Here is a 12,367-nt window from a genome sequence, read left to right as displayed (position 1 = left end):
TTAAAGCCTTTGTGACTCAGCCTGGTCTTAGCTTCACAAAACACATCACTGGCTTTCTAGAGCCATTTCAGCATGAAGGTGAGAAAAAGCTGCACATCATGCTCGAGTTAAAAGCTCTCAGTGCTCCTGTCGTTCCAGTTTTAAAGAAAAAAGAAAAAAATATATAGATACCCATTTAAGTTTGATACTGGGGTACCTGTATATGAGTGTTTTTCTGTCACATAAACCTTATCTTCAATTATGGACAACCATAAGGGAGAGTTCAAATAAACTAAATTCTGTGTGTGTGACAATTGGAGCATGTCTCTAATTTTTTTGATATCAAACCATATTTTCTTCTGTAAGTTGAACTGAAATTAGATGAGTTGTAGAGCAGTTTTTTGTTGTTTTGTTGCTTTTATGCTCCTTATCAGGCCAATCAGGGCACTCAGTGAAAGGATGGAGACTCTTAGTAAGTTTCGTTTGATTTAATTTACTAATTATTAACCTTTCAATTTGAGAGGTTTTAACCTTTAATCAGGGTGTTATAATGGTGCCCTTTTATGTCAATTTTGTAAATACCAAAATACACTTTCAAAATGTCAACCTTATCAAATGAGGACATTCAGTTCAAGAGTGTGTTCATTCAATTTGCCAATAGAAAATAGAAAGGCTAAAAATCCTTTTTACAACTACTACCAACATAAAAAGAAACTGATCTTAAATTACTGTCAGAAGTTACCACTGAAATTACCATCTCCACTGAAACATGGTCCATGTGATCCCAAAGTAAAAAAAGAAAGAGTTGTCAGAATATGCATACGGCTTGGAGTGATAGAAAGTCCAATATCACCCAACATCCATGTATTGGGAAGGCGTTTTGTTCCACTGTTTCTGAGCTGCATAAAACTTTTTGTTTGTAGTCCAGAATTTCCATTCATTGTCACCATATAACACATTTTCCAAACTGCCGCCCAGAGGCTGGTTTAGCATCGCCTCAAAGAAAGCTGGTCAGCAGCTGGCTCACAGTCTGACATCACATTCTTAGTAGAGCAGTTTGTCTAAACAAAATGAGTTCCAGCTTTAGGCAACAATTTTTGGTGTGGTTTACTCTGTTTCATGTTGCCTCTTGTGCTATAACCTATGGACCTAGAATCTCAATAGATTCAAAAAGAAATATGAGGCTGTTTCAACTGATAAGTAGAAAAAATGTTAATACCTGCACAAGAAAAACAATAAGTTTGCGCACGATAGTCAGTTGGATATCACTGATTATTGAACTGCATTATACTGTCTATACAAACAACCAACATGACTTCCCTTAGTGTCCATAATGCCATAATGAGTTCTAATAATAATAAGACAAAAGATAACGTGATTTATGAATTTGTGTCAGGTCTTTAAAATGTTCACATTTAATATTCATATTTATTATGAATCTTCACAATTTGCTATGGCTCACAGCCTAATACTTTCCATCCTTCGTCCTGATTGTTGATATAGCTGGTATTTTTATTTTTTCCTGTTGGTCCAATGTGTAAATCTAAAAGCTTCAAAATGCAAGCAGGGCAGTGACCCAGGGGAGAGAAAAAGTAATGAAGTGTGCCAAAAATTCTCATTAATTAAGTACTCCCATGCCTTTCACTAAACTGAACTGGCTTTTTGTTAAAATTTCTTTAGAGTATACATGAAATATAATGGCGAGGATGTAAATACGTTCTGAAACAGAAAGCATATTTGCTTGAAAAAACTGCTTTGCCTGCTGTGGCCACTTCTGCAGGACTCTTTTTTTTATTCTGGGCAAAACTCTGGTTTAGGCATGTATTGAACTGTGAGTTTTTCTAACTAGCTGACAACTTGTTCTTATAAAATAAGTACTATTGTATATGTCCAACTTTGCCTTATACTCAAAGATCAGCTGGACTTTAATTTGAATATAAAAGATGTAAAAAGAACTTTGACTTTGTAAAAGGGAGGACCTACCTGGCTGTGTCTGGACTCGCCGTATTTGCCGTTCAGATTGGCCCGATGGCAGTTCTTATACCACCAGGCTCCTTTGTAAGACAAGGCACAGTTTGTGACAGCGATGTCATTGTCTCTGTCTTTCGTAGAAAAGGGCCGGCCCTGATGGTAGCTGAGAGAATCACCTGCAATCAGAGGAGATTGAGATGGAGAGAATTAATTACCAGCACGACTGAAGTGAATAATCACAGAAATTAGCCAGAGGAGAGTTGGAGAAAGAAGTGCAATTATAAATACAGAAAAAGAACAGGTAATTCTGGCCCATGCTCGTGTTGACAGGCTGAGAGATATGTGAAAAGATACAGTAGAAATGTGGAGGAGTTGTTAGGCTGGTATGAAGAGACTGACGAAAAGAGGAGAAAGTTGCAGGGATGGTATGGGAGGTAGTTTTCACATAAAATTAACTTTCAGATGCTAAGAAGCTGTCAGTTTTAAAGGTCTACATGATGTAAATGCTCCTTATGTATTCAGCCTCATACCAGCAGTGCCATTGTACTCTCCTATCCTGAGCTTGTAGAGGTTTCGTGCATCTCCGATAGAGAACTTGTCATAATTAGCATAGACTGATTCCGGTCCATCCTTCATGTCAATTCTCAGCTCATAGCGGCCTTGAGCTGCAATCTTCTGGATGTTGTCAAGACCTGCGGACAAACACAATATTAGTTATAGCCAATAAATAGGTTGTACTGACTGTATTTCTCTCCTGATGAAAGCTGCAATCACTCCATCACTGGAAAAGATTTGGCCTCCTTGTTTGGGTCATTTAAAACCAAATATGATATGCATTCACTTGTTGTGAATGGATTTCTTTAAAGTTTGGATACAATGCAGCAACAGTGTAAATTCCCAACAATTGCATACAAAGTAAAACATCATCAAATCTCTACTGTCAAGATTTACAGTTAGTTATTTTCCTGGCTGTAACTTGAGGAAAACTTAGCCTCCTGCTCCTAAATGTTTCTCTCTGACAGTTTATTCTCACCTCCAGTTTTCTGGGTTAATAGGTTGGATCCTGATAAGTGCTATGTCAGACATCTTTGTCAGCTGGTGTGTATGATTGACACTGTTGAGTGGTGGACAGTGTTGTCACCTGCCCTCCTGCAAATACCACATGTTGCAACTTTCTGAGATAATGTGGCTTCACTTGCTATCTCAAAGGCAGCAGATACGAGGCTTGTTTGAGCCCCGACATGCGATAAGGCCCCACACCAACCTGAACGATTGGAACTGCCTTTGCTATCAGATTACAACAAAATCCCATTTGGAAAAGAGCCTTCCTCTCTGGTTAACCTCCAGCAGATGTGTCACGTGTTCACTTTTGCTGAACGAACCTTGAAAATGATTTGAGGGAGGGAAAAAAAAAAAAAACTCTTTAAGTCTTAACTGATAAGAAGTAGGAAGGTAGGGAAACGAAGTCTGCTGTAATACAGTAAGTCAATAGGAAGCAGATAAAATCTATGTTACAACCCAGAGGCACTTAGGGTGGCAGGGGAAAAGCAATTGTTGTAATAAAATTGTGTTTAACATTCAGTCACTTCTAATTTCCACTGTATAACATCACAGTATTATCAGCAATTAATGCACCACACATCATTTTTACAGTTCTTTTACAGCTTTATTCTTAACTGGAGCCATTGGAAATATATTTTGACACACCACTAAGCTGTCGTGCTATTATATCACATTTTATTACTGGGCTTTCACTCGCACATAATGTAGAAACAATAAAGGTGGGGATTAAAAAAAAAATTTTAAAAAAGAGAAAAAGAATGGGATGATTACAGATGGCTCCCAGTCAGCCGAGTTTCTCTTTAATTACACCATCAAATTGACACTGTGTTCAGCAGAGGTCAGTCAGGAAGAAGAACAGACAAAGAGGAGCATTAAAAACGGTCCTCCTCAAACTGCAACAGATAATCAAGATAGTCTTTACTGGTGGACAGCTAAGTGTTTCTTCTTTTCAGTTTGAGTGGATTTAATATCAGCGTTTATGGTTCCTATTGAGCAGTAAATTGTTATTCCGTGTGCAGAGGTGGTAATTAGCTGAGTGTTCAATGCAATGGTTCCCCAAGGCTTCAACAGTGATCTAATCACTTGAAAGAAGAGTGACGGTCACACACAGTTGAGCTGCATTGACCCTCTGTAGGACTTCACCATTTACTCATTTTAATGGATGATAAATGCTAAGGTCGCCTCGTGCACCGTGAATAATAAAAAGACTAATTCAGTGCTGTGATACTGTGAACTCTCACCTCAGTAAAACCAGCAACAGTTACTTACAATTATGTTCTACAAGTCAAAAGAACTTATGTCTAAGGATAATTACAATCATTTTAAAAAAATGCCTAATCCTGGCTGACTGAAGGTTTGATACGTGAAGTTTTTATTACAGCGTTTGACTGAAAATCACTTTAATTTGCTTGTGAAAATGGAAGACTCCTAGATATGCTAAGAGTTTAAATTTAAATCTTTTTCATGTAAATATTTAGCATTACCTTGTATTTACAGCAAATCGATAGGTTCCCATAAAAATGGTTCCCAGTGTCAAACTCCAGTTTCAACATGAATAACCTAATATTTCTCCCACAATGGCAGCTTTGGTTTAGAGTTTCAATAATCTCTTGTTTTTATTTTGCTTTTGGCTGCAGTTTGAACATTTTGTGCCCAGAACAAACTTCCGTTCCATCAGCAGCAGAGTTGTAAACTTGTATTTTTGCCATTGCAGCCATTTTCAAATGTTCTGGCCTGTCATTCTAATGTTTGGGAATAACAGTTGCCAGTATTTGATTTTAGCTTGATTAGCACTCGTGGGTAACTTTTTTTTTCTTTTTCAGGCACAAAACAAGTTCCCATTTGTGTTAGTAACCTGATTTTTGCTTTATATAAAGCATGTATTCTCGTTCCTTCTCTGTCTTTGTCAGATTGTCTGTCTCCAACCATCTTACTGTTTGGCTTCCCTGTTTGTGTTGTTGTTGTTTTTTTTGTTTTTGTTATTTTTTTCTTGCTGAGTCTCTACCTCCTATGTGACTGCTTTTGTGTCTTTCCAAGAACATACCAACCGCTACCTGTGACTGTAAGATTATACAACCATTTAAAAAACTATTTTGTCTCCAACATGTTTTTTTTTTACAAAAATATTTTTTCACCACTAAAATACTCAGAACAGTTGCCAGTTTTCACAGAAATAATATTATTCCTATCATTTTGATTTGACTATTTTGAGCACAAGCCAGCAGACTTTTTGTCATACAGGACACTGCTATACTGCTGCCACAGCATTCTACGCTGTATGTTGAAACTACAATGTTCCACGCTGGGATGTTGTCTCTGTAATCTTGCACTTTGGGGCAGCTCTTGATGCTCCACACCCCGAGGTTAAATTAAGCTGCTTTTATGCGCTGAAAGGATAACGTTAAAGCACAGGCAAAGAGAAAAAAAAAACATGAAACCGAGAGAGAGTGCAGCCTGGGAGGCACCTAAAAAGTAAAGCAAGGGCCTGGAGATGAAAGTACTCTATGCTGTGAGTTCAGAGGAGGTGAAAGGGCAGATTATGGCTGATTCTGCCGTAGTGGAAAGAGGTCAGATAAAATGCTGGACACAGTGAGCTACATATCAGCAGGGCTCTTTAGGCTGTAATGTAGTGAAACTACAAATCTACTAAAGCTCTGCCAGTATGCCTTCAGGTGTCACAATGTAGAAAAGCTTTCTTGTCACTCTGCGTTTTGTTGTATGCACTTGATGCCTTAAAAAAAGGGGAAAAGAAGCTGAGCTCCTCTCATCTTCAGTGAGTTTGTGCTTTTGTGAGGAATCTAATTTTGTCTTTGACAAACAAAGATAAATAAATCATTGATTGATGCCAGCAGTTTAACATTTCTTTTGAATTAAAACGTCTAACAGTTGTCTTTGGAAACACGTGTTGATGACGTAAATTAATAGTCATAAACCCAATGCTATTATGTGATTTATTTTTCAAGTAATAAAAAAACCTCATAGATCTTAGATGTCATTTGATGACATGTTCATACAGTATTTTCTTTTAATCATCTGCACCTAAACAATAGCAAAAGTGGCCTGTTAGGAAACATGATTCATTTGCACATTTTCTAATGAATATAATTATTGTGTCATAATGAGATCTGGGGGGGCTGAGAGGGAAAAAAATAAATTCAGCTGTCTATCAAAACAATGAAGGTGCCCTGTTGCCTTGTCTTTAGATCAGAGCAACGCTATAAACAATTACCAAGTCATTTCAGGGAGAGATGAGTTTTCAGGGAATCTAGTAATGAATCACATAGACTTTGCAAAGTCAAGTGCAGAAAGATAAAATGAGAGAAATAAAAGAAAATAGGTTTAGCTGCACACCTTTCTGTCTTTTATACAAATAATAAAAAATTCTCAGAAAAAAAAAAGTTTTACTACCTGCATCTTTCCTTTCTTTCCTCTGTGTAAAATTGGCGTCTCAAGTAAGAGCTATGAACTTTTATTGATTGCACGTATTACATTCACCTCAGTCGTGGGGATGGTGTGAAGTGACAAAAAAGTGATGCTGTCTTCAGAAAAGTGAAAAATAGATTGAACAAAATAGGTGGCATGTCACAGCTCAATACCAGCCACAAACAGCAGCTGAAACCTATTGGGCAGAGTGAGATCCAGAAATAAGGGAGCAGCTAACCTGACCCGAACTGTAAATTCTAGTCCGACAAATGATGTTGTTTTATTGGACACTAAAAACCTGTCATAGCACCTGTCCATTCAGGTCTAAAGAATAGATTTTTTTTCCACCTTCATTATCTCAGAGTAGGAAACCTACCAAGCCAAAACTCATCCTCCAGATTTCCAAATCCAACACGATAGTCACTCCACTTCCTGGAGAAATCTGTCAGGCCATTTTGACGACGCTGGAATACCTAGACGCCAAAATGATGAATGACAAATCAATTAAAAAAAAACATATTAGATGTTCTAACCAAAATGGCTTACATGCTGTTTTTAAAATCACCATGTAATATTTCGTTTCTGCCATGCAAGTTTTCTCGAATAACAAATGGGCTAAAAAATGTGTTATCTTCTGGATGACTTACAATCCAGCCTCCTTCATCTGTGGTCATGTCACAGTACACCTGCACACCATGGTTTGGGTCCCTATTGATGTAAATTGTGTAGACGCCACTCAGAGTCTCTCCGTTCAACAGGTGTTGGGCACAGTTCTGAGGTGTTGCAAACAGACGACTCCCTGGAGACAACAAGTCACAACACATTTAATTGGCTTCTTTTTCTGCAGTTTTTTCTCTTTTTTTTTGCTTTTTGAGAAAACAACAACAATACATGAGGTTGTGTAAAACATAATTTATATATATATGTGTGTGTGTGTGTGTGTTAAATATTCAATATTTCCAAATACAACCCTGAAACCATCTTGAAGAACCATCTTATATGTATCAGGGTATTCTATAGTCAAACGTAGGTTTATCTGTCTGACAGCTACAGCTACACTGGTTCATGCAGCAGAACAACAATCCAAACACAAGTAAATCTACAACAGAATGACTGGAAAGAAAAGAATCAATGTGCTGCAATGGTCAAGACCCAACTCGATCAAAATGCTGTGCCACTGCGAAGGGGAAAAAAAGGGAAGTCCTTACAATAAATATGAAATCAGGAAACTCCAACTTAAACAACCCTTGAAAGCTGTCTGCACATGAAATAAATAATTAACATGTTCAGTTACACAAAGCCTTAGAACTGAAAGAGGATGCAATTTCTATTTGTAGTAATTGTACATAAGTTCACTGTTTATTTAGCTTGAGGATCCCCCCCCAACACATACACACACAAAACGTGCAGGGCTACAGGCAGAAATGGAAATTACTTGTCTTGAGGGACTGAATATCATGTATTTTTGTTTTGTGTTGACTTTAATACAGCATCTAGAAGAGAAGAGAATCTCTTGGGCTAACAATACTTACCCCATCACTCACCCCTCATAAACTGCTTTCTAAGACTGAATCCTGTACCTGTAGTAAAAGTAGTGGAAACCACAGCGCTGGTATCTAGTCCTCTTGCAGCCTGAAGCTTCACGGAGTACTCTGTCGTCTCAGCCAATCCCTCTAATCGGACCCAAGTGTCCTCTGCATCGAGGATCAGCTCCTGGTGCATAGACAGGCACATGAAACTCATGAACACATAAAAAAATAAAACATTCTTCTTTATAAAACTATTAATTATATGTGCATTCAGAACAAACCTCAGGGTAAAAATGAATTCTATTAGAATCCCTGCAAGATACTGATAAAACACTGAACTCAGCTTGTGAATTAAAAAAAAAGAAAAGAAAGAACTACGGGAACAAAAAGACCTTCAAGCCGTTCTCCTTTAGGAAACACATGATGGTTTGCGTTTTGGTGGAATAATAAAATATTCTTGTGGCAAGACAAACAGGCGCAGTGTTTTGTGGAATTTAAAGGAGAGATAAATTTCTGCATTTCTTTTGACTTCACCTCCTCCTGCGATGGAGCAGATCTTGTTTCGCGTGCTTTCACGTAGAAAACGCAAAAACGAGAATAAAATAAAATAGATAAAACAAAGTAGTAGTGTAAAAGGAAGAAGATATAAAAAGGGATGTGCAAGTGTTGGCAGGAAGGAGGGGATGCCAGAAACAGCAGATGAAGCAAACAAGATAAAAAGACTTCTCGGACAGCCAAGCAGAGAAGCTGCAAGCAATCAGGAAACAAATATTTTCTATTTTTAGTGGAAAAGTCGTGGCACTACAATGCATTTCGACACTCCCTTTCACTGAGCTTGTTCTAAGTATCCTAAATGTCTGACAAGAGTGTTTCAAGTGACATCCCTGCTTAAGATGTGCCACAAATTAAGTGAGACGTGTTCTCATACAGCAACTTGTATCTGCATCTGAATTTGTACAGTACAGTTTAGCCTGGATACACATTAAATATAAAAACAGATATGAAATATTCAGCCAGTTTGGGGGGAGGGGGGAAATCACACACACACACTTGCAGGCAATGTGTCTGTGTGAATTATGCAGAGAACAGCCTGTAAACGATGTCTCGCTCTGTCTCAAAGGAGCTGACATTCTCCCGATGGGCTTTCAGGGTCAAGATATTTATTGCAATCGAACGGCCCCGTCCTATCAAGGCTAATACGTACCTTTGTACCCTTTATATTGATTGCGAATGTGTGGCTAAGTGTTTGAATGTTTGCCGGATGTGTAGTCGTCCTTGTGTGAGATCTTTATCATTTCGGGCGCACAAGGATCCAACAGTTGTACATGAATTTTTACAAACTCCTCAGTAAATGCCAGTCAGATAAGAACTTAATCTTACAACTAATTTGTGTAAATTATTAAAGTCTATTATCTCGGTAAGAGGAGAAGCTGGCTGAGCAGCTGTAGGGCTCACCGATGCTGTGTGTGAGCAGATAATTTTCAACCAAGGCAGACTCGAGCACAGGCGAGAGGAAAATCACACAAGCACTTTAATCTGTGGATGTTGTTATCAGAGTGATTCTGTGAATCAGCAATGTGATGTGTTGTTGAACACTGGGAATTCAAAATGCAGTTCTTGTTGTTCAGACAGCTCATGGCGGTAAACAGTGATTTTAATACACTGGCAAAAGAAAATTAATTCATATTTGAGGAATTTTCCAAATTGTTTTCTTTTTTTTTCTAGGGTGGCTGAAGAAAATGAGTTTTTTTTAAGAAAAAATGGGAAACACCTATTTCTCTTTCAGTCTCTTAAAGTTTGAATCTGTCTTCTACTTCCCTTCAAGCTAGCAGACTGAGCACTGATGGGAAAAGAAAAACAATTAAACATTTGTGTTAAAAATTAAACTGACTGAGTTTTAATTCAGCTTATTAAATTATACCTGCAAAGTGAGTCCATCTGCAGGGAGGTTCTACAGCCGACATAGAGGCTGATATTATAATTAATTAATTAATTGGTTTTGGCTAATAAAAAGCTGTAAATGCACACAGTTTTTATTTAATTTATTTCCAAAGAGCAGTGCCTAAAATATTCAGTTAGCAGCATCTCAGTTTTAGTCAGAACGTGAGAGATGCTTCTGGTTGAATAACATAATGAAATCAGATCTAACCAACTGTCACCAATTAATACCAAATCTGTGAGCAACATGATGATATGTCATTATTTTTATTACACTGTTGGCAGTCAGTGTCTGTTTTCAGCTAAAAACTGTTTGAGGTAAGAGAAACATCTCTCCAGCAATCTGCATCCAATTGTTTTTATTTTAACACAGTCACACACATGACTGCAATAGGTATTTGCTTCCTGAATCAAGGATTAACAACAGAGCAGTTAAATCAGAAGACTTTAACAAAGAAGTAAGCTGATTTGTTGTCTGCCTGTATACCCATGTCTTTATTAAATCATAAATGTTATTAAAATATACAAATAAAGGATCTTGGAATCGGTTTTTAATCAACTAGCTTCGTAGTTTTGTTCCCAGAATGACCCCCCCACCCCCCTCCCCCCACTCAAGTACATTATAGAAATTTTAAAAAATACTGTTTTAATGCAAACAGCATATTATTTCTCCAATTGCTCATGTGCCCTTTAGTGTTTTTGAACTTTATAAAATCACAACTGCTTGCAAAAGTTGGGTCTGTTTTTTGATAATCAACAATGTGTCATTATTTAATACACATGCAACACATATTTTGACTTATTATGTTCTCTAAAACCTGTGATTGGTAGTGTTTGTACCAGTAAACGCAAATTGGGACCATCATGAAATCAAAAAACCTGAGATAAATAATTTTATTTTAACACTTATTTGAACCCTACACGTGTATTGTACTGTTATGTCTAATATAATACAAAAATACAATAGAGGATGTTTGAACAACAAAAAAAAATTATATAAAAAAATTCAAATGAAGTGAATGAAAACTTGATGGTAATATTGTATATTCAATAAAACAATTATGTTTGTTCAAAACAATTAACCTGCAGGGACAAAGAGGCAGACAAGACATGCAATTCTAATTGCTTTACAAATTAAAGTGATTTAAAAAAAAGTGATGATTTGAGGAGTTACTGGTGCATTTATTGTGCATTAGTGACACCCGATGGTCAACCACACATCAAGGCCACAATTACAAGGTCAAAGTGTTAATGTGTATTTGAGTGTGCAAGAGAGACCTGTGGTGGATGATCACTCCATCAGCGTGGGACTCAGTGTGAGTATTCGGAGCACACAGCTCTTACTAATGTACTTCATTACCATTACTCTGCCACATCAAAACCCTCAATCAAAATAAACAATGTCTACTGAGGCTCATTAAAGTAATACCTCTGCTGGACAGGCAATTTCACTGTGTGGCTCCCTTGTGTGTGTAACAATCTGTGCGTGAGTGTCTGTCAATGCTTTAGGGGATTACAAGACTGAAAGACTAACTCTGAATTCTGAAGTGCCACAATATCAAAGTTGTGACTTTGCATTTTTATTCTTTATTGGAGCGCTATATAAATAAGTATATTGTGTTCTTAATGCAAATACAAGCTACAAGCTGTTGTTTTGATATGTCCTTCGATATCTGCAGATCTTTGTTAGTATGCTGTTGTTGTTTGCTGCAGAGTCCCTAAAATGTTGGCGCAAATTTTACATGCAGATGTTAACAAACATGACCATATAAACTATAGCTACTGCAGCTTGAGGAATATCAGAGATTGTGTTACTTACTTTACGACTGCCATCAGGTGTCTTGTAGGTGAGCATGTAGTTGTCAATCTCAGTGACTGGCGGTTGCCAGGAAATGAGAGCGCTGTGGTGGTTCACCTCACTGGCTGTCAGGTTCACAGGTGCATCCATGGCTGCCAAAAACAGAGGGAAGGAAATATTATGCTAGCTCTTCTCGGATGGCAGGAGAAATGCTAATTGTTCTCAGCGTATTTGTATTCATATATGTGCATTGTGCAGTTCTTAACTTTTGGCATACTTATTTTAACCTCAACTCAAAAAAAAGTTTTATTCATTGTTGTTTCAGATTTCTGCGTGCATGATTGTTTAATTGGGCATGGGTTAAAACAAAAACAAATGCAGTAAAAACTGCCATATTGTGACTGCATTTAGAATCTCTGAGAGCCATCATACATGCCAATAAGCCATGTGGCACCCCTGTAATCATAAAAAAAATAAAAAAATAAAAAAATAAAAAAACTTGGACCACATTATCTGATGTTTCAGTTACGTTTGTTGCGGTTTGATTTTTAAACAAAAAAAGCAACACTCCTGGCATTTGAAATTCCTTTCTTGGACAAGAACACATAAATTTGACGTCCTGACTGGTGGATAGGAAAGAAAAAAAGGAAATAGTTTGATATTTTCT

The 12,367-nt window shown here is 37.3% G+C and overlaps 1 protein-coding gene across 3 annotated transcripts in view; it reads right to left on the bottom strand.

Moving 5' to 3' along the window:
* tnr (tenascin R (restrictin, janusin)) overlaps positions 1-12,367 on the bottom strand; it is a 154,113-nt gene that overhangs the window by 3,616 nt on the left and 138,130 nt on the right. For all 3 annotated transcript variants that reach the window (XM_017422513.3, XM_017422515.3, XM_017422514.3), the window contains 6 exons: positions 11,722-11,852; positions 8,016-8,148; positions 7,083-7,234; positions 6,812-6,908; positions 2,481-2,642; positions 1,963-2,126 (listed from right to left, as the gene is read on the bottom strand). In XM_017422513.3, the coding sequence (XP_017278002.1) occupies positions 1,963-2,126; positions 2,481-2,642; positions 6,812-6,908; positions 7,083-7,234; positions 8,016-8,148; positions 11,722-11,852 (839 nt within the window). The remainder of the gene's footprint in view (positions 1-1,962; positions 2,127-2,480; positions 2,643-6,811; positions 6,909-7,082; positions 7,235-8,015; positions 8,149-11,721; positions 11,853-12,367) is intronic.

This window comes from Kryptolebias marmoratus, linkage group LG20 (assembly GCF_001649575.2).
Source record: "Kryptolebias marmoratus isolate JLee-2015 linkage group LG20, ASM164957v2, whole genome shotgun sequence".
In the NCBI taxonomy this organism is placed as follows: domain Eukaryota; kingdom Metazoa; phylum Chordata; class Actinopteri; order Cyprinodontiformes; family Rivulidae; genus Kryptolebias; species Kryptolebias marmoratus.
Note: the sequence above shows the minus strand (reverse complement) of the source record. Positions and strands in the feature narration are given on the sequence as shown.